The following is a 25,868-nucleotide window of genomic DNA, read 5'->3' on the forward strand; positions in this document are numbered from 1 at the left end:
GAAATGCTTCGAGTTTGAGGCCCTGCTTCAAATGAACCAGGAAACACATAATAATAATACATTTAATTTAGAGGCGCCTTTCAAAACACCCAAGGTCACCTTACAGATATGACATATAGTCATCATACATTTTTTAAAAAACAAGACATTGTGGGAAAAAAAAAAAAAAAAAACGTAGAACGTATCAGAAGCATTATGGGTACGGAGTCCAGTTCCTGCTCACCTCTGTGCGAATGGTCCTGCTGCCTTGAGACGGGCATGTGTTGAGGTAAAGGTCAAACAGAACGCTGGGGTCCGTGACGTCCAGCTTCTGGTCGCCGTCCACACTGGCTTCCAGACCCTGGAGGCCGCCGAAGATCACCAAGAGATGCCTGAAGAGAAATACATTTAAGCGGGGATTTATGAGAGCACTTAGTGCCATATAGGGCTGCACAGTGGTTAATTTGAGCCAGATCCTGCTGGAACAAAATCCGGCACCTCTTAATTTTGGCCTCCCTGTTTTCCGGTACTTATTTAGTCAGATCCGGTACCTCTCATAAAAAAATAAAAACATGTTTAAAATAATAATATGCATATATTAATTTACAGAACAAATCCCAAGAATGTAATGTTGTTTATTAAGATTTGACGTCCTTTGAAAGTGTCGGAGATCTGTTGACGCACTGAAAAGCTGCGGGCCATCAAACCACGCCCGACACTTTTGAAATTTGCCGCATCCGAGTAGCAAGCAGAGAGTTAAAAAAGGATGCATGACCACATGCGTGTGCGCCACGCACAAGTTAATAGAAATTATGATAAATTAAATATCACAGAGCAGGATTGTGAACGTTTACAATATCTCATGTCAATTTAGAATCGGCAAAATGTGTCAGCGTTGGCCGACTAACACACAGAGATTGTGACATCCGTCAGCAACACGCAAGCTCTGTGTCAATCTACTTATTGAGTCTTAACAAAAAAATGGCGTCAACGGGTGATCTACTGATGGTATTGTGTGCATAAAGTGTCCTTTTTAATAAACAATATGTACACTTACAAAGTTCTCAATGCCTCATTGTATATGTTAAGACCCTTATTATACTACCAAAGAAGTGTCGGGCTACTTTTAGCCTTTTAAGTGGTTTAAAATAGCGATTTAGTTTTTACCAAAACCAGTGCCCCATCTTTCGGAGTTTATAGTGTTTTGATAGAATCGGCTAAAAACAGCCAACTGAAGAAAGCGTCTACATGCGGTTTTTGTGCTCCAATGACGAACGTTTCAACTCGTTATCATACAAAACATATGCTAAATCCATTTTGCACCAGAATTACCCTTTAATTGAACATACAAACACTAAAACAGATATTTTCGTTTTAAAATAAATATTTGGAAACGAAAATTCTTGTTTCCCGCAGTGTGCCTCTCTGGTATTGAGCGGGTCTGCAGGATCGCACTCGGCACAACCCAGTCGGTAAAAAAGTCACGGTCACGCACGACTCCGTAATCAAAGCTTTCCAAGCATCAGTGGTGATTGCAACTTTCTACACTAGGGACAGGATCTCACGGAGGGAGGCTGCTGCGTCGCTGTACATTTTCTCCAGCCGCACAGTCATAGTTTGGCTACACATTGCACTGCCATCACGACGGACGATGACATCGTCCATCTGCCTAATATGAATGCGTTCCATGGAAACCAGATTTCTGGCGGTCCAATCAGCGAACAGAGGGAGTGGCTGAGAACGATGACGTCTAGGTCGCGCGCCAGTTTCAGTTGTAGTCAGAGAAAGACAATGGAGAAGGATACAAGAGAAGCTATTCGGTCTGTTGTGGGATCGCTGCCGAAAATCGATCAATTAAAGCCGGAGCAAGAACAAGCTTTGCAGAGTTTTGTTGGTGGCCATGATGTTGTGGCGCTTCTCCCCACCAGGTTCTGGAAAAGTTGGATTTTCCAGCTGGCTCCGTTAGTGGTGAAGGAGCCGGTCCCGTCGCATGACATACGTCACGACCAAACGCTATACGATTGGTTATGGCAGATCCAGAGTGGCACTGGGCAGATCCAATCATTTTAAAACTTCTACAGACACCCGCCTCCAAGTGAGTGAACGTTTGTCAATTTCGCAGTTCCAGACCTTCTGTACAAATGAAATGAAGTACGATGGTCTGGTAGGACCAGGCTAGCACAACCCTAGTAGGCAGTGTATATATTTTTTTGTTCCATTACCTCTAAACCCCGCATTGATTCGCCGGATCCAGCCCCCCTCTGCGTTCCAGGACCACCCACTTAACAAATTAAGCACTGGGGTTGCACCATATTGTAAACAAATTCTAGAACGATATTCTGTCTTGCTGCGATATGACAAAAAAAGAAGACGTTTTTTTTTATCATTGAATAATGTATTTGGAACCCCTCTCGTGTGGTGCAACACTGACAAAGACATCAACAATAGCTTTCTGTTTTGGCTTTGCATGGCACTCAGATTGGGTTTTGCCTGGTACTCAGATTGAGCTTTGCCTGGCACTGAGATTGGGCTTTGCCTGGCACTCAGATTGGGTTTTGCAGTCATTATACATAGCTTTATGCTGGCAAATTTAATAGGAATATAAATGAGTTATGTTGCCTTTTGTTGTGGCAACAATTGCAAGGAACACTCGACAAAGTAACCGTTTTTGGTCAGCGTTTGGTCAGACATCTCTTGTTGATTATCATGGAAAATAAACTATTATTTTATATATATATATAAAATTATTTTTATAATAACGCAAATCAAGCCATACGAATATTGCACACGCACATGTCCCGATTTCGATGCATATATATATGGATATTTCGTGCAGCCCTACGTCACAACTGTTTCCGGTGTCCGTCTTGTATTAAATATTATGTCGAACACTTACTTAAACGCCGGCAATGTACTTTGGTCAATGTTGCATCCTTTTTCTGAGGTGCCGATCGTGACATCATAGCCTTCTTTATGTGGACCTTGTGTGAACACGTCGCCTGCGTCAACACAAACACATGGACGTTATACCAACGGCCAAACTACAACATGGTGACTGACAGCATTACTCTGCAGTGGGCGTACTCAGACAGGAGGCCAGGCGGACACTGTAGCCCCAGTATAACCCCCCTTCTGTCCGGGGCACGTGAGGGGGGACAACCACGCCCTTAATCAGCCTTTTCTCTGAGGACACACACCAAAATGAATGTTGGAACCATGAATCATTATCATTTATTTTATTCAAAACATTGTAAAAAGCTAGGATAGAATTCTATACCTTCTTTCTGCTTCTTATTGAGGTGTACCGTAACTCTGAGCCCTGTTTGCAGCTTTTTGTCGATTTGCACCTCCTGTAGGAAACATGATCAGATATGATGGTTAGGTTTCATATTCACTGAGAAAAAGGCAGAAGATCATGTTTGATGCAATCAAAAAACATGAATGAAAAAGGTGACCTTCCACATGCCACAGTTGACCAGAGAGCCTTTGCCTGGCTTGGTGGGCCGGTCAAGGATGATGCCCTCGCGGTACTCCGCCTCCTCGTCCACCCTCATGTGATGGGGGATGTCCAGTGGGTTCAGCAGACCTATCGGACGATAATCACAGTTCAAAAAAAATAAACATCCCAGTTATGTGCCCACATTTAAACCCCAACATAATAAGAAAGAATGTTCTTTTTATAAGTCGAACTCACCAGCATATTGTAGATCTTGATGCTTCGGAAAGAAACATTTCCGCAGATACCTGGAGAGAAGCGAGGCGTTGAGCTTTCACCATTTAAACAGTTGATCAATTAAGTGGTGCTCATAATAGATGGAACAATAATGACTTACTGTGGGCATTCTAGGTATTGCAGGATCCTTGCCAGCTGAATGCATGCATTCCCCTTCTTCCCAACCCCCCTGTAGTCTCCTTCGACGCTTCTGTTAGAAAAACAGCAAGATGACACTTGCACACACTTGCATTGATTTTTGTCTTAAAACAGAACAGAGGAAGTCACTATGCAACCGGTGACCTACTGGACATCCTCCCCATGCTCCTCAAAGATGATGATCTCGTCGATGCAGAACACCACGCAGGCCCTGGCGATCTGCCCGGCCAGGTAGGTGCGGAGCTCTGTGGACTGGGCGTTGTCCAGGACCGAGCCGGGCAGGGCCACGCTCACCGTGTACCCGCAACCTGAAAGGCATCAGCCTCACATTATTAATGCCACCAGGGATCAGCGTTGGCCAACATTTCATGCAATAAATACAAAGATTAAAGAACTCTAAACAGAAAGGCTAAGAGAGAGGAGGATCAGTAAAACAGGGGGTACCTCGACTTGAGCGGCTTTGTGGCAGCGGCTCCTCCTTCTCAGCTGCCTCGGTCTCTGACTGTTTCTGTTTTTCTAATTGTTTTATGAGCTTGGCCTCTTTCCTCTGCTTCTTGGCCTCTTGCACTGGAATCATCAAAACAATGAGGCGTTATTAAACTCTGATTGGTGTGGGTGGTCAAACATTCAGAGATGAATACATTATTCAGCTTCATCCCATTCAAGTCACGCGGTGGCGCTGTCTACAAAAATAGCTTATGGTAAAAAACTGTCTTTGGTTCAACTCCTTATCACTTCTTTGATTTGTATTGAAAGTATTTGAGGCGATGATAATATTATCATTATTGTTTCGCGGTTGCATTCGTGGTAAACAAATGGTGTAGAAATGGTGTCCTAAAGATCAGAAAATTAGCTCAGAAAAGGGACTCCTCGAAGAGGTTCTAGAAGAGAGGAGGTGGTTATAGGTGATGAATAGGTAAGAGAGGAGGTGATGATGCCTGCATGTCCTGGCGGCCGCAGGTCAACCCGGATGATGTCCTCCACATGAGGACCGGTACACAGTGCAGCGAAACATTACTCACGTTCCGCCTTCTTCTTCCTCCAGTCCACCTTGTCATGGTTCTGTAAGAACACACCGGTTCGCATTAGTGTCCAAAGAGAGGAATCTCATATTAAAACACAACTAGAATAACGCAGCAGAAGTACAATACCTGGGTTATTTCAACTTTGGCTCTCTTCGGTGTGCTGCCGTCCGACATGTTTACATGCTGCAACACGTGAAATCCTTTTCTATCCGGGTCATGACTCCTCGTGTCAAAATAAGAGCCCACAAAGGGACAAACCCAGATGTGCTTTTACTTTGAAACAGAGGTCCGTACCACAGAAATAGAGTGGCGAAGTTATTTATTTTAATTTATTTTATTTTATTTTGTTTGATTTGAACTGGGTTGGTTTATCATTTTTAAATAATGTATAACCTATTATGGGAGGGCGTTTTTAAACTTTTGCTGCTCGAATACATGCTTCACTTCCAAACTCGAGCTTTGCTTCATTTTCACAGTTTAAGCAAATTAACACCCCTCCAAAACTGCACTGCAATTTTGCTGTCACTTTTTCCAACATATAAACAATTAGAACCATCTGTTAAATCGAAATCTTAAATCGAAACACTAAATCGAAATCTAGATTAATATCTAAATCGAAATCCTAAATCGAAATACTTAATCTGAAGCTAAATCTTATAGATTTAGTTTATACATCTAAATATTTATATATAAATCCAAATCCTAAATCCAAATCCAAATGAAATGCTAAATCTTAGATATTGAAATCCATATCCTAAATGTAAATGCTAAATCTAATATCCAAATCCTAAATACAACAGATGTGCTAATTGTCCTCTCCTCGAAATGTGATTAGGGGTCAGAATTTATTAGTAAACTTATGAGAATTGGCATTTCTGTTAGATTTAGATTTAGGATTTAGATTAAACATATATTTCTAAATGTATATCTGTGAATAGGGACATTTAAATTTGTAATAACCAGTTTGGAGGTTATTTGCTAAATGCGTGAAAAATGAAGCAAAGCCTCATTATACCTGAGCTTCCTCTCCTCGAAGAAGAGCCACGCGCAGGGGCCTAGTTCTCCATTATAGGAACAAACTGATACTAAAGGATACACTGTTGAGACTCAAGCCCTGCTCTGCACGCGTGGCGATGCGTCACATACAAAGGACATACATTCTTTGGTGTTTTTTTAGACATAAACTCCTTCAATTTGAGAGACATCTTCTCCGAACAGCAGGTACGGTACGGCGCTAAGTGGTACAGTACGGTGCGGTATGGTACGGTACGGTATGGTGCGGTATGGTATCGTACATCACGGTACAGTATGATGTGGTACGTTGCGGTATGGTACAACACGGTACAGTACAGTACGGTACGTTATGGTACGGCGTGGTACAGTACGGTACGGTACAGCATGGTACAGAACGGTACGGTATGGTAAAGTACGGTACAGCACGGTACGGTACAGTACGGTATGTCGTGGTATGGTACTGCCCGGTATGGCACTGTACAATACCGAACAGTATGGCACGGTATGGTACAGTACAGTACGGTACGTCACGGTATGGCACGGTACGGCGCATGAATAATATAAGCTGCACGCTGCTCATTAACTAGACAAGATACGGTCTAGGTTCGGTGGGGGTGTGCAATTAAACCTTATGCCGTTTCTGCTGTTGCCGATACAGTTTCTAAGAATAATAACCGCTATATTGCAGTCTTATAATTTTTTCTTAGGTCTTACTAAATAATTTGACTGTTGATTTGTAGGCTTGATTCAAATGATTCAAATTTGAAGTCAAACAAAGCACACTTACGAGTTGATATTATCAGATGGGGGTCAAATACAGGTTAGTAGTTATTATCCTCCTTTACAAAAAGATTGTTTGGGGGGACGGAAGGACAGAGAGCTGGACGGGCACGCACACAGACACATAATATAAGACCTTTTTAATAGGTTGGGCTTGGGTTTAATATTTCGAAACTCAGACAGAAACAATTCACAACTTAATTAATTATGTATGCAGTTTTTGCATGGCTCAGATCAATAACATCTTTGTTACCAGGAATTCAACATTGACCATCAACACTTTGATTTTGTGATCCTTCCTACCCATAAATCAGTGCAGCAGTTAAAAACAAAGTGCTTGCAACACAAAATAAACATTCTATGGGAGTGAGCCAAGACCCAATATTGCACCATTTATTCTTGAGAAGTCATACACTGAAATATTCCAGTATCCAGTTCGTCTTTGGCCATGAGTGGCTACAGTTATATCTCAAGGGGTTATTCCAGATTCTAAGATGAGATCAGTTGGACAGATCCACTGGAAAGGCTGAGGCATCGAGGTTACATAGCCACCAGAATGTGAAACATACAGACAGAAATTACTTATCATTTATCCACCTAAAGAAACAAATCACGATTTTCTGACAAAACGATTCAACATTTAAGATCTTCAATACCATTTATTTTATACATCAGAAACTGTCGCTCTAATTTTGCTCAGATAAAAAATATTGATAAGCTAAAGAGAGACAAAGATAATGTCCAAGATAAACCAAGAAAATAAACCTTATAATAAACCTGCCCAGTTTGGCAAGCCGCACAATGATAACTACGGATCTAAAAGATAAAGGACAGACTCCTGAAGGCTGTAGTGAATCAGACACCATGTTGCTCAACAACGTCAATAAAACACAGCGCTCGGGGATGCCTCACATGTTGACAGTTCACTTTTCACTAGCCCACTTTTTCAAGATGTCTTCGGCAGCATTCAACGTTGAGTCCTCCTTTAGCAATAGGAGCAGAATAAAAAATATGAGAATTGATTGAGAAAAAGACGGAAGGCAAGAGGGACCAAGCAAGACTTTCATTTTGGCACAGGTACTGGGGTGGGATTATGGACAACGTCAATCGTTCTGTGTACACTGTTTAAGAATAAAGAGTAATCCAAGCTCATAACAATTAGGCTAATTTATTTAAGTAATAAAAATAGAATAACATGCAACAAATATACAACAAGCATACAACAAACGTATACATAATCAAAGGCCTCAGATGGGAGTTTGCCCTGCGTCTCTCTAAGAGCTCCGCAAGGAGAAGTCCCATGCATCGGCCAAAGCAAAGACTTCTCATACAGCGGCAGACAGGTCTCAGGATGCTGAGAACAGATGCGATCTCCAATAAAACTATAGTATCGTTAACCAGATGGTACTCAATAATAGATGGATCTCCTCATGTGCGTATCAGAGGGAGACGTAGCGGTGCCTTATCAGTTGGAGCCCTTTCTCCTCGACCTTCACAAGGGGGTCAAGGGTCAAAGGCTCATACAAACCAAGGGCAGTGAAATATGAAATGTGAAATATAATTTTCCCATTACAGTACCTTAGTGAAGCAGAATCGTACGTAGTTCTGAACCTCCTTGCCATGCTCAGGGCTGTAGAAAGCAGATACAGGGATGGCGGCCAGACCCTACAGTGAGAGGGAGACAAAGAGCAAGAGGGACAACCTCAAATCCCAGGAAAAGCCTATTGAACCTAAAGAGATAAATAAGTAAGGAATAATCACGAGAGGCAGGGCAATAAACAATTTGATATGCCCGGCTCGTGGACGGCTTACCTTCCACGAGCCGGGCATATCATACTGTTTATTGCCCTGCCTTGAGGTGATTATTCAGTTTATTCTACTTCTCGCCGGCCAACATAATAAAACAATTCAAATACTTTAATAATTAGCCTTTTTCTTATTCGTATTGCATGCTTATTAAATGTTTACTCTGTTTAAGTTCATCTCCCTCGAAAAGTAGTTCCCTTTAGAAGTACGGTGAATAACGTTAGCTCAGCTGTAGGTAACTCGTTTCTATAGCAACCACACAAGGCTGCATCTGATCACTAGTTTAATAATGTAGTTGCTACATTCGTATCAAGTCAGCATTAATGACGATCGATCAAACATGCACTCCTTATTCCAAATAATTTTTATTTGCAATAAATGTAGGCTATAACAAAATTATTGCGATAGAAAACGATACAAGCGGCGTATTGATCTACTGTGCTCAGTCAGCAGCAAGTAGAACCGAAAAGTCAGCGGGCAATATGCCGGATTAATGCACCCCTCCCAGCCAATCAGAATCGAGCATTCATTAATGAAGTAGAATAATGGGGATTTAATGCTGCGGAATGAAAAATAAATCAGGTAACGCTTTAATTGATTCCTTACCTTTTTCTTGATCAGCCACTTAACAAATCTGTAGTCGAGGGGCTCATCCTGGGAGATTGAATCATCTGAGTCAAACGCTGTTCAAAAACAATTTGCATTGGTTACATGTATGACTTTAGCTGGAAAGACAAACCGAAGCAGACGGCGATCATGTTCCAATGACTTCCATGTCAATCTGAGGGATCACAGAATTATAAATAGTAAAAATGTATGCACGCGGAACTTTTGCTCAACTTAGCACATCATAGCAAAAAGGACTAACAGACAGAGGAGATGTCGGCGATCATGAAGTAGCCCCCCTCTGGGAGTGTGGGCCGCAAGCCCGCGCTCTCCAGGCAGGCCGCCAGCTTGTTCCGCTTGTGGGTGAACAGCGTGGGCAGCTGCTGGAAGTAGCTCTCTGGATGGCCCAGGCGGTCGTACTCGGTCTGTAAGCCCTCCGCCACCGCCACCTGTCCACAACGCACAGTCAGGGCCAACAGTGGAGCTGAGGTCATGAACATCACACGAGTTTCCCTAAAATATGTGATATACCGACGGTGTGAAAATGGCCTAAAAATTATTTATAAAAGTTTTTAAATATTAGTTTAAAACAACTCCTGTTGACATATCTCAATAAAGGGCATTTGTATAACTCCAACTCTAAGTACTGAATGAAAAAGAAAAAGCCCTGCACTAAAAAGTCATCTTGACAAGACAACTGAAAACAAGCATTCCAAGAAAGGAAGGGTTGTGCTTACCTGGGCTGCAGTGGGACAGTGGTAAATAGAGTTCTGATGGACTGTTTTCAAATGTTTAATGAGGTGACTGGGACCTATAGCCCAGCCAACCTGAAAACATAGAAATAAATAGAAATCACACAAAGAAGAAATCGTTAATCAGGGTACTGTGACCATATAGTGCTTGTTTAAAACAAGTTACAGAAACACACCAAAATAATATCAATACCTTCAACCCAGTAGCACTGAATGTCTTCCCCGCGCTGCCGATCGTAACTGTGCGTTCCCACATACCAGCAAGGCTGGCTGTGTATAGAAGCACAAATCAGGCAGTTGGTTTTTGTTAACAATGCTACATTTATTCATAGCCCTGTCTTCTGATAATGGGCCTGCTGAATCAAACCTATTTTCACGTGCTTGGCTCCATCATAGGTGAGCCACTCGTACACCTCGTCGCTGATGCACACCACGTCGTGCTTGATGCACAGGTCCGCGATCACCTGCAGCTCCTCTGTCTTGTACACCTGAGGGTAGGGGACCACAACCAACCTGTGTTTTCACTCAAGTTTACACACTCTGTATTGAGCTGGACTCCACTACGTTATTATCAGATATGTGTCAGTGTAGCATTGTGATGTTGTTGCGTTAGATTGCAAATAGAGACTCTTGTTTTGAGCCACCCTACTAGGTATGCAGTGGTCTCTTATTTTGAAGGATCAGAGTGGCCAAATTATGGAAAGTTTAGCAATGGGCTAATTTGCTCTCTATGTTTCCTGACTTTTAATGAATAGGTATGCATTCCTGTGCTACTTTTTTGGTAAATGACTATGTAAATATGATGGTGTCACTCTCATTGTACTAGTGTACACAAAATGCGTTTCTGTTCTCTCTGTTTCCTGACTTTGAATGAGAAAATTTAGACTGACGATAATAAATATGACATCATCTACCCGGTCGTCACACAACGCAGAGTGAACCCCGCTACATCAACAAAAACCAATGAGAAAAAAAGGCTAACAGATGTTATCTTTTCACATTAAAATGTTTATAAATAACTAGAAATATTCTCTAATTTATTGTGGAGTTGTGTACTGACATTATCCAACTGTTTTAGAATAACCACCAATGCATCTAAGCTAATCTGTGAAGGTTCATTTTGAGCTCCTTACCTTGCCGGTTGGGTTGTTCGGGGTGTTAATAACAATGGCTTTTGTTTTTGCTGTGAATTTACTGGCCAGCTCCTCAGCGCAAAGCACCCAATCCCCACTCGACAGGCTGCTCCCGCCCCTCTGAAATCAACCAATTTTGGTTAACAATCAACCAAAAATGGGTTCCATCCATCTAATAGTGCAAATATACGTATATGATTTTTTGATTGAATAAGGAAATAAGAAAATGCTCCTTACTGGCCTCAGAGGCACATAGACCTGCTTCCCTCCCGCCATCTTTACCATTGGTTTGTAGCAATCAAAAAATGGCTCAATAATTATAACCTGAAAGACAACATGCATTGAAGCCTCATGCATTACTTAATGAATTCAGTCATCTGTATGGTTTTTGCTTATTATTATTATTCTTTATTTGTTGACCTAGAAAGTAAAATATTGTAAGCTAATGACCATTTTACTGAACACACTTTCCAAAACTCCAACTGCATGTCCCTTAGGAACCTAAGGTAGGTTCATGTCAAGGTTCCCTAGGGAAGCTTGACATGAGGACACCGCTTATATCTGCTTACCTCGTCTCCTTCGTCCACCAGAGCTTGAAATGTGCAGAACAGGGCCTGGTACGCCCCGATCGTGACCAGCACGTCTTCCAGGGGCTGGATCTCATGTCCCACCAGGCGCCCGAATAATTGAGCCAGGATTGTGACAAGAGAGGGGTGGCCCTTCGCAGTGAAAATAATGACGCATACAGTAAATAAATAATAATAATAGAAACCCTTACTAAGCAGGTTTTCCATTAGCAGCCTCTAGTGGTTTGAGTTGTAGCTGCAGTTATAGAGAACTTTCTAGTTTGGATATTTTTCATGGAGTAAATAGTTGCAATAGAAAGTAGGATATTGCAGGATTAAACTTTATTTAGGTTTATATTTAATTGTTACATTTTCTGGAAATATGAATCAACGTTTGTTAAAAAACAAGCGTATTGCGTGTTTTTGAAAAACGACTTACAAAGGCACGGGTGTACTGGTGCATCAAGCCGCCCCCACTCACTGCTTTACAGAAAGCCTCTTGGAGGAACTTGGGAGGGGCAAAGTCAGGGAAGCCCTGTCCCAGGTTAACGGCCTGGTAGTCAGCCGCTAACTGCGTGAACTCAACCCTATTAAAGATACGATGGCGGGGAGGAGAGACACCGTTGGGAGAGGGTAGACATCCATACATGGTGAACTTTCACTGAACTCACCATATATTCTTGTTTCATGGACACAGGTCCTAAACCTAGTCAGTGGACTCACCATATTCTTGTTTCATGCACACAGGTCCTAAACATGGACATGTCCTAAACCCTGTCAGTGGACTCACCATATATTCTTGTCGATGCCATCCAATCTGCGCGCATGCATTTGGCGTGACATGATAATCTGACAAAAAGAGATAGATTTGAGTATTGTTCTTCTTTATTATACTGAAAGGCACATCACTTATTTGACATACGATCAAGGCATTTACATTCCGATTAATTACAGACCTGTTATAGTTATTATCCGATACAGTACAGACGTGTTATTGTTATTAAGTTATTCTCATCATTATACTAACGGGTCGGACATATCTGCTGGGCATGCAAATGGTTCCTTCCATTTTTAAATGGTCACCCCTTTAATGCACTATTCGTACGGAATAAATACCAGTTTGCAGTAGACCAGTCAAAACCAAATTCGTCTTCCTTCAGAACCATGGACATAATAAAGTTCAGAACTGCGACCCTTGACCGTCGCATGCTGGAAGTTTCACACACTTCCTGTATGGGCGGGGCCAACATAGTCTCAAGAACGGGTCAAGACGGTGAAGCGCAACAAGTGTTGCTGTCGGTGCAGTGAGGAATATTTATGGTTAAGACAGAGCACATTTAATGGGTTTAATCCATTGCAAGAGTTATTTAAGACTATCATTTACACATGAGTATATATATATAACTTCCACATTGAAGAAAAAACAATACTGAGTGATGAAATAATTAAATAATGTTTGCATGGGTACGCTTTTCTGCATTGGTTCTTGGTTGTTAATGTGTTACTTTTTTATGATATGGGGTTAGGTCTAAAGAGCGGGAGCATAAGACATATTTCAGTGTGGGGTCAAAGTTTATGTTTTCCATTCAACTGAAATCCTCTCCTCTTTCCCAGTTTGGAAAAAAAATTGTTTGAGAGTCTGCCGATTTCACACAAGTGAAATTCTTCATTGTGTGAGAAATTCATATTAGTCAGAAAAATTATAGACAATGTTAAAATAACATTTATTTTCTACTCAATACAGCAGAAGGTACTTTTGGATAGAAGAGGCATGGAGATAGAAAGTAAAAAAATGACCAACTCAACCATTCTTGAACAAGACAAAAACAATGGTTTGCAGACAGGCACACATTTCATTCATTTAACTGCCTCTCGTAATATATCTGGTGCCTTTCCATACCCATGTCAGACAGTTCAAAGTTAATGTCCGTTCACTTCAACGACACCTTCTTCAGGTCCCCGGGGAGCACTCGGCCCTTCTTCCGGGCCCGGTCCTTCTTCTTCTCCACGTTGGCGCTCTTCTGTTTCTGGAGGTTCCTGCGCCGCTTGTCCTGCCGCCGCTGCATCTTGTCGTCCACGTTGGTCTTGCGCGTGTCCCAGCGCCGCTGCTTCGTCTCCTGGCTCTTCTCCTTCTTCTTCAGCGAGGTGCGCAGCATGCCCTCGTCGTCCTTGATCCGCAGGCCCTCGGCCTTGTACAGCACGTTGGTCCACTTCATCTTCTCCTCCATGGCGCGGGCCTTGCCCTCGTCCGTGGCCCGCAGGTCCTCCAGCTTGGCCTTGCGCGCCTCCACGCGCCCCAGCAGCTGCTTGTAGTTGCGGCCGGTCAGCGGCGTCAGCTCTCCCTTCACCAGCTTCTTCTTGATCTTCTTCTTGGTCATCTTGTCCATGTAGACCTCGTCCACCGTCTCCACCGTGTTGAAGAGGATGGCCGTCTCGTCCCGCTTGTTTGCGGCGGGGGGAGCGGGGGCGGGGGCCGGGGCGGCGGCGGCGGAGTTCTCCTCATCTTTGATCTGCTGGGCCAGCTCCTCGCCCGCCTTCTCTGCCAGCCTCTTCACCAGGAACTCCTTTCGCTTGCGTTTCTTGCGCTCCCTCTCCAGCTTTCTCTTGGCCCGCTTGGCCTGGACAGCCTCTGAAAGCGAGTCCTGAGTTCCCTGGAAACAGTTTGCAGTTTAAGGTCAGTGTCCAGAGGACGGTGGCTGGGAAACTCTTTTGTGCCGGTATTCAGATGCTACCACATATTGTACTTCTGTTATTAGCTATTTACCTCATCGTTATATTTGGTAACATTTTATGTTTTTGCGGTTATACTATATCCAGAAGGCCTGCAGTGAATCTAAAGGATTTTACCAGCTAGGGACGGAAAAAATATGTAATCGGTAACAAAAGAAATACCATGTCACCTTTTATTACATTTAGCAGACCCTTTTATCCAAAGCGACTTACAATAAGTAAGTAGTATTTGTCAGAAGAAGGTGAAACAAAATATCACTGTCTATACAGCAGGGATATTCATAGAACCAACTGCCGAGCACTAACAATCGCAAGGTTAACCCATTCCCTGTATACAACAAAGATAGCTAGGATAAGATGCTACACAACTAAGGACTATACCTTAGTATGAAATACATTAAGTGCCAGGACGTACAACATACAATAAGCAGGAGGGGTGTGAGGGGGTGGCTATGCAGAGTCTGAACTCTTTGTTACCTCTTTTAGATGTGTTTGTTATCCAATTTAAAAGATTAAGACTAGTTAAATCGATGTTTCGTTGACTCACTGGAGTTATTAGGAGCAAAATACCCTCAAATAGCCCCACTTGTGCACTCCATACCTGTCCTTTAGACTCTTCAATCTTTTCATGTAGTCTCTTGCGAAGAAGATCTACTGTAGAGAAACCTGAGGTGACACCCCCACCTGTAGGAGGCAAAATGCAACCACAGTTTGAAAAAGGAGCAACATGGAACAGCACAATTGCAAATAGAATTTGTGTTGCCGTTACCTTTTGGCAACTGTGTTGTCGCCGTTTTCCCATTGGCAACTATTTTGGATCCGTTAGTTTGTGTTGCAGCCGTAGCGGCAGGGGAGGATGTAGACTTTGCATCAGGAGAGGACACAGACTTCCGTTTAGATTGTTGCGCATCTTTCTTGTCACCGACTGCTTTTTGATTTAGGCGTTTCTGTTTACGCTTGCTGTTCTTGGAAGTACCGTCTCCTTCACCCTTGAAATGAACTACAGACAAAAAAAGGGTCAGGACTCAGGATGCTTGAGACGTTGTATACATACATCATCATCACTTCAACACGATTATGACCGAGATGCAACAACCGAAATGTATTTTCCTTATTTTAGATCTGACCGAATTGGTCATTGAATTAAATAAAAACATTAATTGAATCGTCCATTGGCTTCTGACACACAAGTTCAGTTGACGATCAAATCATAGTTATGTTCTCCCTTTTGGTCGAACACTGTAAGGAATTTTTAAATAATGGCAAGGAGTGCGTTTTATTCAGAATAGTTATGGACTGTCGATGAAATGATACATTCTCAGCTCAGCAGCACCCAACAAAACAAACCCAGATAGCTTGTGCCACTAACGTTATCAGAGACTGTATACAATGGTCAAATGCCTTGCCTACCATAACATAGACCGTCCTATATAAATGTTAAAGGGACTGCTATAGAGATATAGTGTACATATTGAAGCAGTTATAACCTGTATAACGTTTTAACTCGTGATACAAACGTATTTATTGGTTTTAAAATAAATGGAGGCATATTTACCAAATTTTGAATTCCTTGGTTCATGATCTTGCCGAGCACAAATCTTACTGGCCAACTTCTGAATGTAAGAGTCTTTTGATGCCAGGTTACTCATGTCTACGGTGGTTGTTTAGCCTTAACTCACTTTACAGAACATCTCACTAGATGCATGTCACACGTGTGCTGGTCCTGCCGACCGGGAAACTTCAACCGGAAGTAGTAACACTCAAATGGTCCCCCATTTCTGATACACCACTGTTATGTAGTGGGTCAATGGAGCTATATAATCGAACCCAGCCTCGACTCTGACACTTATCTTTAAATATTTGACACTATCCCTTCACTATGAACACGTTGAGGTCCACGGTGGCCCGGTCCACCACAGCGCTCAGGACATTAACCCAGAAGGTAAGCAGGAGAAGATGTCACAGAAAGTTATCCAACCTTAATGGTTGTCTAAAGTCGGATTGAAACGTACAACACGTTTATAGAGACGATGTAGTTCTCTCTGTCAGGGGAATAATGTGTTTGTGTTTCCAGACCCGTAGCATTCACCTGAATAAGGTGGAATATGTCGCCAGGCAGACCGAGCAGAAGCTTCCTCACGGTGAGCCATCAGCCTCTGGCCAATAGAAGGCTCAATATTACACCTACGAACAGCTTGGGTCATCCTCTTTGTATGTCATCATGGTTTTGGATTCACTAAGATCAACGTTAGTCATGTCGAGCAAGCTTCAGTCGATAAGTCTGTGAGGTTCCTGATGAGACAGAAGGTTGGTTTAGTGACCCTGGGCCAGCTGGTAATATTGGTGTAATCTTTGATTGACTTCCTATTATGACTGTCTAATCTTGGATATTTTGTTAAGTATTCTTAGGTACGTGCACTAGCTTAAGGCGCCGTTTTTGTACGGCTGGCACCGCCTCGGTGAAAGGGGAGGACACTCTGCTCAAATGGATGCTCCTCCTCATCCCAACCGCAACCTTTGGCCTCGGAACCTGGCAGGTAGGACCTCTGTAGTGGGTCGTCATGGTGTTGGTATGACTTCTGTAGTGGGTTGTCATGGTGTTGGTATGACTTCTGTAGTGGGTTGTCATGGTGCGGACCAAGTTAAAACCCCTTCGCTAATGGAACATTATTTTCAGGTCAAACGACGGCAGTGGAAGATGAAACTGATTGAAGACCTGAGGCGCCTCACCACCTCTGAACCGATTCCTCTTCCTATTGAGTAAGTTCATACTTTCTAAATGCATCCATCCCTACAGAAGCATGTGTTAAACGTGTGTTTGACCATCATCTCCTGGCCACAGTCCCCTTGAGCTGAACGGGCTGGAGTACAGGAGAGTAAAGGTGCGTGGACAGTTCGACCACACCAAGGAGTTGTACATCCTGCCCCGTTCACCGGTCGACCCGGAGAAAGAGGCCCGTGAAGCCGGCCAGCTGTCCTCCAGTGGGGAGACGGGGGCCAACGTGATCGCACCGTTTCACTGCACTGACCTGGGGTAACGGACAACTCCACTATCATTGTTTTAATGAAAGTAATATATATGCCCTAAATATGCAGTACCGGTACAAGATAAACTACATGTTGCATGCTACCCTCCGATTAACCATGTGTCAATTAGTCAGTAAACCTAATGATTGCGTTGATGGTCAATCTTGATGTACTTTAGCATCACCATCCTGGTGAACCGAGGGTATGTTCCCAAGAAGAAGATCAGGCCAGAGACCAGGATGAAGGGACAGGTGAATTACTCTAATTAATGTCTTATTTCCACAGAGGGCCGTAATCCTCCCTAAGCATTCAGAAAAAAGGATTGATCAACCCTTTCACATAGGTGTAATAGCGGTGTAATGTAGTTTAGTTCCACAATCATGTGAGCAGCCTTGGAAATGCATGGAAACTGAATGGATGTGGATAATATGGAAACTTTTCCATGAAGTGTCCCCTTGCATGTGGATATTATATTGATATTTTGTCTATACAGTTACACTAGAAGGCTACAAATATTCAGATTCCTAATTCATGTTAAGCGCTAGATCTGTTCTTAATCGACTACATAAAAGGGGCAGACATGCCCCAAAATAATAATAGTATTGATAATGAGCAAATTTTCAGACTCATCCGAAGTATAGCTATGTAGTTCATAGATGTTTATTGAAGGAAGAGGTTATTAATTATCGGAGAGCCTAATCAACAGCTGTCAGTATCAGAAATTGTATTTACAGTAATTGCCAACACTAATAATCCCTCCCTCCCATAGACGGAGAGTGAGGTTGAAATAGTAGGAGTAGTGAGGCTGACTGAGGTCCGCAAACCTTTTGTGCCGCCTAACAACGTGGAGAGAAACAGCTGGCACTACCGTGACCTGGAGGCCATGGCCAGTGTGGTCGGAGCCCAGCCCATCTTCATCGATGCAGACTTTGGTAGGTCTTCGAAGAATAACAAATGACATTTGACATATTCTATACAAGGCTGTTGTACAATACTCAGGTATGAAATATAATACATTGAATTATTTAGTTTAATATTCTGTTAGCTTTTGCCAATAGTAAGTTCATACTTGATATTTTGTCATGCAGCAAGTACCACTCCTGGAGGACCAATCGGAGGACAGACCAGAGTCACACTAAGGAATGAGCACATCCAGTACATTGCAACATGGTCAGTAACTTGAATGCATAAAAACTGAAATCAGTTAAGTTGAGCAATGAATTACTAACAATTGCTTTCTGCTTGGTTCCCTAGGTATGGTCTGTGTGCCGCAACATCCTACATGTGGTATGCAAAGTTTATAAAGAGGATAAAGCTTTGATCCAACAGAAATGCTGAAGTTGTTCTTGTAACATTTAATTTTCTTTATTCCATGTTTTGCAATGTATTATTTAATAAATCATTTTAAATCTCTGTTTGTATGAGCCTACATCCTACCTATTTTAACAAAAAAAACACTGCAATAGGAATTAGCAAATGTGGTCCATCAATTAACCACAGGCATGCCGATTCAAAGAGGATGACCCAAGCAATATAGAGGTGCGATATAGGAGTCTCTTGCCATTGAAGAAAAGTAACTTGAGTCTAGTTCAGACCTTGGCATCATACAGGCCACATGTGGCCCGCAGGCCGGTTCTGAGTAGGGGTGTGCCAAAATATCGATACTGCGACATATCGCGATATTTCGTCTTGCGGGACGTTATCGATATGCTGACGTCAAATATCGATATTTAAAGGTCCCATGACATGAACATCTCACTTTATGAGGTTTTCTAACATAAATATGAATTCCCCTAGCCTGCCTATGGTCCCCCAATTGCTAAAACTTGCGTTTGGTGTAAAACGAGCACTAGCTGTTCTGCTCGCCTTTGAAAAAACGGAGGCTCAAGTGCGCTGATTTGGAATGTCTGTATTCTTGACGTCATCAGGAATCTCAGCTCCTCACCTTACTCTGCCTGGCCCGCCCAGAGACGTTGGCCCGCCAATGAGACTCGACCGTGCGAGCGCCACATGTGTGTGTGTTTGTGTGAATACACACACTGTAACGCAAGTGTTTCGTGTCGGTTCTTTGACGTGTCTTGTATTTCCACAACGAGACTGTTGTGGGGGTTATGTTATCTCAGCCATGGTTGAGAAGGAATTGGGAGAAAGGAACTTTGGCTTTGACTGGCTGAAGTACATGAACTGCGTCATGCCGCCGGTTGCCGCGAGGCACCATCGCCCGGCAGCGGGCAGCCGGCAGCAGGCAGCGCCCGGTTCAGTCGACTTCAGGTTGATGTGAAAGTGGAAGAACCAGAGACGTCGCAGACCCCGACAAAGTCGTTTGTGATTCATTATATCGTCTGGAGGCGCACACCGCTTTTGGCTGTGATAATATGTATTAAATGATATAGATTTCTATGTATTATCTGATACTATTTAGATATAGAGCTCCAGGACTGTATCGCAAGTGTTATACACTTCCTTGTTATTTGGATAACCGTTCTGTCGGACTCTCGTCTCTGGTATTTCTACAACGAGACTCGTATTGGGGGTTATCTCAGCCAAGGTCGAGAATGAATTTGGGGGGAAAGAACTTTGGCTTTGACTCCCTCAAGAACATGAACCACGACATGGAGGAGAAAGGCATTGTTGGCGGCGAATGTCTCCAGCTTGAGACCCGCTGAGGGACCACCGCCGGAGGCGGAGGTGCCTAAGCGCTGCCCGGGAACAATCCCTTGCTCCTCCTTGTCGTGGTTCAGTCTACTTCACATTGATGAGGACGTTGAAGAACCAGGAACGTCGGAGAACCCAACGCGGTCGTTTGAGATTCATAATATCGGCTCACACATCTTTTTTGGCGGTTATAATATATATTATATGATATAGATATCTATGTAGGCTATATGATAATATTTTGATATAGAGCTCCAGGACTCCCGTGTGTTCTAGAATATTTACAGAACACGGCTAAAGGCTGTGTGCGCCTCGCCATTGCGATACATCCACTGTAAACAGAGCGAATGAAACTAAGCAATGAAATGTTTTCTGCATTTATTTTGTTTTCTAATTTTCTGTTACTTTGCATAAAATGTTTTTGTAATAAATTCTGAATTTCTTCAGTGACACAGATATCGTGATGTATCGTGGGTGAAATTTCTTGCAATATATCGATAATCGCAGAATCGCTGTATCGTGATATTATCGTTATCGTGGGTAAAATATCGTGATAGTATCGTATCGTGGGGTACCTCGTGATACCCAGCCCTAGTTCTGAGTACCCCGTGGTTTTTATCTATTTTAATTGGAACTCGTGGCCACTCAGTTAATACTGGAAAGGTGCTTTTATCGTGAAACTGGTTCGTGCGTGATCGTGATGAGGAGCATGTGGTTGTTCGGAAAGTATCAGTCAACTCTGAATAAAAAGTCCAGATACTCTGAACATCTGTGAGCTGTGCAGCGCATAGCCACATAGGGGGGGGCAGTAGCTCAGGAGGTAGAGCGGGTCGACTGGGTCGACTGGTAACCTTTTGTTGTTCGAACCAACGGTTGTTGGTTCGATCCCCGGCTCCTCCTAGCTGAGTGTCGAGGTGTTCTTGAGCCAGGCGCCTAACCCTGACTGTTAGCTCCCGACGAGCTGGCTGTCGCCTTGCATGGTTGACTCTGCCGTCGGTGTGTGAATGTGAGGCAATATTGTAAAGTGCTTTGGGTGGCCAATGATTAGAAAAGCGCTATATAATGAAGTCCATTTAGATTTATTTACATCACTGCGGTCAAGTGAAGCCCAACACACACATTGTTTGGGCTTCACTTGTGTGTGTTGGGCTGGGTACAGGACATTATACCCGGCTTGATACAATGTCCTTTACATATGGAGATTGTTGGTGCACTAGATTAATAATTCCACGATGCAAATAGAAAGCAATGAAATTAAATAAAGTGTGTAAAGTGACAACCGTAAACAAACTGCCCGACAGTACATTAAGTAACTTAATTAATGTGACTATCATTGTAAGCACAAACAGAGGATCTAGTAGCTATAATAGTAGATAGTAGTAGATAACTAGTAGTAGCTATAATAGTATTGAGTAGTAGATACCTAGAAAGTAGCTTACTAGTAGTGGCTATAAAAGTGGATAGAATAAGCTATAATAGTAGGGTAGATAAAGAGTAGTGGCTATGATATTAGCTGGTACCTTACTAGTAGTACATTTAATTATTACTAGAAACTGTGTAGTTTCTAGTGGCAGCAATTAAATAGTTAGTAACAAGTAGTTGCCATAATAATTCCAAAAAATAAAACTCAACAGAGTAAAGCGACGTTTTTTGAGTTGTACTGTGATTAATGGCTTGTAATTTGTTCATTCATAATACGAAACTATTACAATTAACAATTTTACACAAGTGAATTATAATTGATCGATAAACACACTTAGACACACTTACTGGACAGCCGGGTCAAATATTTTCCTTAATAATAACGATGTGTTAAGGTTCTGGGTTTGAACCCCATGTCTGCAGCCCACCTGTAGGCCTCCTTGAGCAAAATGCCACTACCTGCTCTTTAATAACACGTATCAGAATTCACTCCAGAAATGGTCCCTATGGGAGAAATGGCACCGCATTTTTGGAGACCTGTTTACCGGGATACAACTATTATCAAAAAAAACACCTTTTGGCAATCGGGATGAGATTTTACCAATCCAATATAATAATACATAAACCCTAGAATAACAATAGGTAACCACAGACACTTTGTGGATACCTAATAATCATGACAGGAGTGCAGTTTAGTTTAGCGTTGGGGTTGTTTCAAACATCTTTCATCAAGTTCTATGACTGATATCACAGGTTCAGGCTAACACGCTGCATTCGTGTAATCACTGTAACATGGTTTTAGCTTAATCACAGCAACATTTGTTCATTCAGGCACCACGACACTGAGTGTATGCACGGTTTGATTATGAATAAACTCACCAACTATATTAATTGTGACAGGACAGGAGGAGGGGCTGAGTAGGACTGCAATGACCTGCACAGCCAGCTTTGCACACACTGGGTATGAAAACATCTCAACAACATTTACTCTACGCTTCATTGAGGCCCTTATGGCCTTCACAATATTGACAGGAAGTTTGATGGACAGCTGCGTGACCGGGCCCACCTCCTCAAATGGTTAACTGTGGGCATCGGGGTTTGAACCCAGAAACGTTCTGTTTGGAGACAGACACCAACAACAATACTATCCCAATCGGTTTGCTTGTTTGTTGAGTTCAGTTTAATTTCACACTCACAGCAAACCCAGGTGAGTTTAGCCCATGTGATCTGGGAAGACGAGAGAGGAAAGAATGTTGGCCATCTGATCAAGAGGATGTGTGTAAAACGAGTAGGCCTAAATGAACCTTAAAAGGTACATACATTTTTTCACTTTTAATGTAAAGACTGTAGTACATTTTTCAAAATAACAGATTAATCGTAATCACTCATTACTTTCACTACTGCTCTGTAGACCTCAGCCCAAACGACGAAGAATAGACGTTACTATTTTTTTCTAAAACACTAAACTCAGCAGACATTCAACGCATAGCAGACATTCACCTCCCTGCAGATTTCAGGACTGCAGAGACGCTCACCAGCCTCTGCAAGAGGCTCAGAGTTCACCTGAACTCTGCATAGCCTCCCTCTTTACGCACCAATGCCTTTCATCCCTTACTCTCCTAAAAACACCCCTCTAACGCACGTACGTTTGTACGTCCTGCCCCTTAATGAATGCACTTATTGTGTGTTGTACATCCTGGAATTTAAAATGGTACTTAATATCGTAGAGCATCTTATCCTAGCTATCTTTGTAGTATACAGGGAATGGGTAACCCTATTAATTGTATGTGCTTGGCACTTGTTGTATGAACTGTGCTGTACTAAGAGTGATATATTGTTTTCTCTCCCCTTGAAATCCTCTCCCCCACTCCTCTCTAGTCCCCACATTGTCACCACCCGCCGTAACCTCAAATCCCTCTCTCCCTCTACATTTGCCTCTACTGTTCTGTCTTCACTACCTCCTATCGAACGATTCTCTCAACTATCTACAAAGGAAACTTCAGACACTCTGCTATCCTCCCTCTCCTCCTCCTTGGATTCCCTCTGTCCCTTCCACTCCAGACCAGCATGATCTTCACCCCCCCCCCCCCCCCCCCCCCCTTGGCTGTCTGCACCTCTGCGGACTTGTCGAACAAAGTTGCGAGCAGCTGAGAGGAAATGGAAGAGATCAGACTGTCCTAATGATCTATCTCACTATCTTTTCCTTCTCTCTGATTTCACCTCCACTGTGTCAACAACCAAATATGCCTTCTACCGGACCAAAATTAACTCCTCCGCCTCAAACCCCAGGAAACTGTTTTCCCTGTTCTCGTCCCTCCTCAACCCTCCCTCACCCCTCCCTCACCCCCACCTCCTTCCTGCCTCACTGCTGATGACTTTGTTACCTACTTTACCCAGAAAGTAAAGGACATTAGCTCCTCTTTTATCCCTGCCTCCATCCTCCCTCCTCCCATCCCCTCCTCTGTCTTAACCCAATTTATCCCTCTCACCTCAGACAAGGTCAACAGAATAATAACATCTAACCATGCCGCCACCTGCGCCCTTGACGCTATCCCTTCCTCTTTCCTCCAGGATGTCTCAAGCGACATCCTGCCATTTCTCACCTCACTTATCAACTCCTCCCTCACCTCAGGCATTGTTCCAGCGTCTTTCAAGAATAAAGCCTCTCCTCAAAAAACCAACTCTTAATACCACTGACATCCAAAACTACAGACCGGTATCTCTTCTTTCATTCCTCTCTAAAACACTGGAACGTGCCATGGCTAACCAACTGTCCTCCTATCTCTCATCTAACAACCTACTTGACCCTCACCAGTCAGGCTTCAAGAAGGCACACTCCACTGAGACGGCTCTCCTTGTGGTGACTGAGTCCCTCCGTGCTGCCAGAACCTCATCCCTCTCTTCGGTTCTCATTCTCCTCGACCTGTCCGCAGCATTTGACACGGTGAACCACCAGATCCTCCTTGCCACTCTTGCTGAACTTGGCATTGCTGAATCTGCTCTTTCCTGGTTCACATCCTACCTGACGAACCGCACCTATCAAGTAACATGGAATGGCTCCTTGTCCAAACCTTGCACACTTGAAACTGGTGTCCCTCAAGGCTCTGTACTGGGGCCTCTTCTGTTCTCCCTCTATAACAGATCTCTGGGCTCTGTGATTACATCACATGGCTTTTCCTATCACTGCTATGCTGACGACACTCAGCTTTTTCTCTCTTTCCTCTCATCTGATAATGCCCTGATTGCAACACGCATATCGGAATGTCTGGCGGACGTCAGCACCTTGACAACTGCCCATCACCTGAGGCTTAACCTCAACAAACCGAGCTCCTCCTAATCCCAGGGAAAGATAGCCCACACATGGATTTACTGGTCATCGTTGAGAACATCACTGTATCTCCTTCTCCTACTGCCAGAACCCTCGGTGTGGTCCTGGACAATCAGTTATGCTGCACCCAGGGCCGTCGATAAGGGGTGAAAGGTGATGACGATTCTAGGGGCCCACAGCCCAGGGGGGGCCCACAAAAAAAAAAAAAAAAAAAAAAAAAACCTCATCCCTCTCTTCGGTTCTCATTCTCCTCGACCTGTCCGCAGCATTTGACACGGTGAACCACCAGATCCTCCTTGCCACTCTTGCTGAACTTGGCATTGCTGAATCTGCTCTTTCCTGGTTCACATCCTACCTGACGAACCGCACCTATCAAGTAACATGGAATGGCTCCTTGTCCAAACCTAGTACTACCATAGCGCCCCCCCCCCCCCCGTCAACAATTTCTCCCTCGTTAACAATTGCTCCTTCCACCCCCCCCCCCCCCCCCTCCCCCCCCGTCAACAATTGCTCCTTACACCCCCCCCCCCCCCCCCCGTCAACAATTCAGCGCAGGGGGGCCCATCAGTAAATCTTGTCTAGGGGCCCAGGAATCGTAGCAACGGCCCTGGCTGCACCGCAAACTTCACTGCGGTGGCCCGATCCTGCAGATTTGCACATCCGAAGAATCCGGCCCTTCCTCACAAGGGAAGCAGCTCAGCTTCTAGTCCAATCATTGGTCATCTCCCGCCTCGACTACTGCAACTCACTCCTGGCTGGACTTCCTGCCTCTGCGATTAAACCCTTGCAGCGCATCCAGAACAGTGGCGGCTGGTGAATTTTATTTTATGGGGGGGCTGAAAGTTTGTAAACCAAACCCCTGGGGGTCTGGGGGCATCCTCCCCCTGAAGATTTTTTTGCGATTTTCACATACAAATTAAGCATTCTGGTGCATTGGGACAAAATAATAAAGACAAAATAAAACATTTCCTTACAAAGACGAATGGAGCCCGGGAACTGAGTTTTAACTTATTTTATTTGCCTTAATTTGCCTCTCCTGGAACCGTCACCTTATCGTGGTGGAGAGGTTTGCGTGTCCCTGTGAACCTGAGGGCTGTGTTGTCTGGAACCTTGTGCTCCTGGTAGGGTCTCTCATGGCAGAGTGGTCTCAGGTGAGGGGCCAGACTAAGAATGG

At 43.5% G+C, this 25,868-nt stretch overlaps 3 protein-coding genes across 6 annotated transcripts; 1 reads left to right on the forward strand and 2 right to left on the reverse strand.

Moving 5' to 3' along the window:
- Nucleotides 1–6,800: 6,800 nt before the first annotated feature.
- Nucleotides 6,801–12,752, reverse strand: kyat1 (kynurenine aminotransferase 1). Of its 3 annotated transcripts, XM_056578084.1 has the most exons (13): nt 12,649–12,752; nt 12,323–12,381; nt 11,972–12,119; nt 11,536–11,685; nt 11,204–11,290; nt 10,967–11,086; nt 10,201–10,321; nt 10,027–10,103; nt 9,819–9,908; nt 9,344–9,530; nt 9,082–9,158; nt 8,248–8,334; nt 6,801–7,652 (listed from the first exon to the last, which is right to left on the reverse strand). In XM_056578084.1, exons 2-13 carry the CDS (start codon nt 12,373–12,375, stop codon nt 7,593–7,595), a joined length of 1,257 nt encoding a protein of 418 aa, XP_056434059.1. In that variant the 5' UTR covers nt 12,376–12,381; nt 12,649–12,752; the 3' UTR covers nt 6,801–7,592. The 3 variants fall into 3 exon arrangements, with proteins under 3 accessions (XP_056434059.1, XP_056434060.1, XP_056434058.1); XM_056578085.1 differs by lacking the exons at nt 12,323–12,381; nt 12,649–12,752 and adding an exon at nt 12,204–12,316; XM_056578083.1 differs by lacking the exons at nt 12,323–12,381; nt 12,649–12,752 and having other exon boundaries at nt 11,972–12,197.
- A 490-nt stretch (nt 12,753–13,242) lies between these two features.
- Nucleotides 13,243–16,035, reverse strand: surf6 (surfeit 6). The gene is made up of 4 exons (XM_056578086.1): nt 15,818–16,035; nt 15,032–15,262; nt 14,864–14,946; nt 13,243–14,183 (listed from the first exon to the last, which is right to left on the reverse strand). Exons 1-4 carry the CDS (start codon nt 15,909–15,911, stop codon nt 13,464–13,466), a joined length of 1,128 nt encoding a protein of 375 aa, XP_056434061.1. The 5' UTR covers nt 15,912–16,035; the 3' UTR covers nt 13,243–13,463.
- LOC130372228 (surfeit locus protein 1) lies at nt 15,994–18,713 on the forward strand. Of its 2 annotated transcripts, none has more exons than XM_056578092.1 (9): nt 15,994–16,204; nt 16,337–16,403; nt 16,672–16,799; nt 16,940–17,022; nt 17,105–17,296; nt 17,468–17,540; nt 18,059–18,221; nt 18,378–18,459; nt 18,544–18,713. In XM_056578092.1, the coding sequence occupies exons 1-9, from the start codon at nt 16,142–16,144 to the stop codon at nt 18,608–18,610; spliced, it is 918 nt and encodes a 305-aa protein (XP_056434067.1). In that variant the 5' UTR covers nt 15,994–16,141; the 3' UTR covers nt 18,611–18,713. The 2 variants fall into 2 exon arrangements, with proteins under 2 accessions (XP_056434067.1, XP_056434065.1); XM_056578090.1 differs by having other exon boundaries at nt 15,996–16,204; nt 16,663–16,799; nt 18,544–18,712.
- Nucleotides 18,714–25,868: the final 7,155 nt, after the last annotated feature.

The sequence above is a fragment of the Gadus chalcogrammus genome, chromosome 19 (genome assembly GCF_026213295.1).
Source record: "Gadus chalcogrammus isolate NIFS_2021 chromosome 19, NIFS_Gcha_1.0, whole genome shotgun sequence".
In the NCBI taxonomy this organism is placed as follows: Eukaryota; Metazoa; Chordata; class Actinopteri; order Gadiformes; family Gadidae; genus Gadus; species Gadus chalcogrammus.

Bases quoted from the DNA above. Each gene is read 5' to 3' on its own strand.
- LOC130372228 (XM_056578090.1), top strand. From the start codon at position 16,142: ATGAACACGTTGAGGTCCACGGTGGCCCGGTCCACCACAGCGCTCAGG. The intron at 17,297-17,467 runs GTAACGGACAAC...GATGTACTTTAG, and splicing joins TTTCACTGCACTGACCTGGG to CATCACCATCCTGGTGAACC. The intron at 17,541-18,058 runs GTGAATTACTCT...TCCCTCCCATAG, and splicing joins AGACCAGGATGAAGGGACAG to ACGGAGAGTGAGGTTGAAAT.
- kyat1 (XM_056578083.1), bottom strand. From the start codon at position 12,181: ATGTATGGATGTCTACCCTCTCCCAACGGTGTCTCTCCTCCCCGCCAT. The intron at 11,686-11,971 runs GTAAGTCGTTTT...TTCACTGCGAAG, and splicing joins ACCAGTACACCCGTGCCTTT to GGCCACCCCTCTCTTGTCAC. The intron at 10,322-10,966 runs GTAAGGAGCTCA...CCCTACCCTCAG, and splicing joins CGAACAACCCAACCGGCAAG to GTGTACAAGACAGAGGAGCT.
- surf6 (XM_056578086.1), bottom strand. From the start codon at position 15,911: ATGAGTAACCTGGCATCAAAAGACTCTTACATTCAGAAGTTGGCCAGT. The intron at 15,263-15,817 runs GTAAATATGCCT...TTTTGTCTGTAG, and splicing joins ACCAAGGAATTCAAAATTTG to TTCATTTCAAGGGTGAAGGA. The intron at 14,184-14,863 runs GTATGGAGTGCA...AACTGTTTCCAG, and splicing joins TTGAAGAGTCTAAAGGACAG to GGAACTCAGGACTCGCTTTC.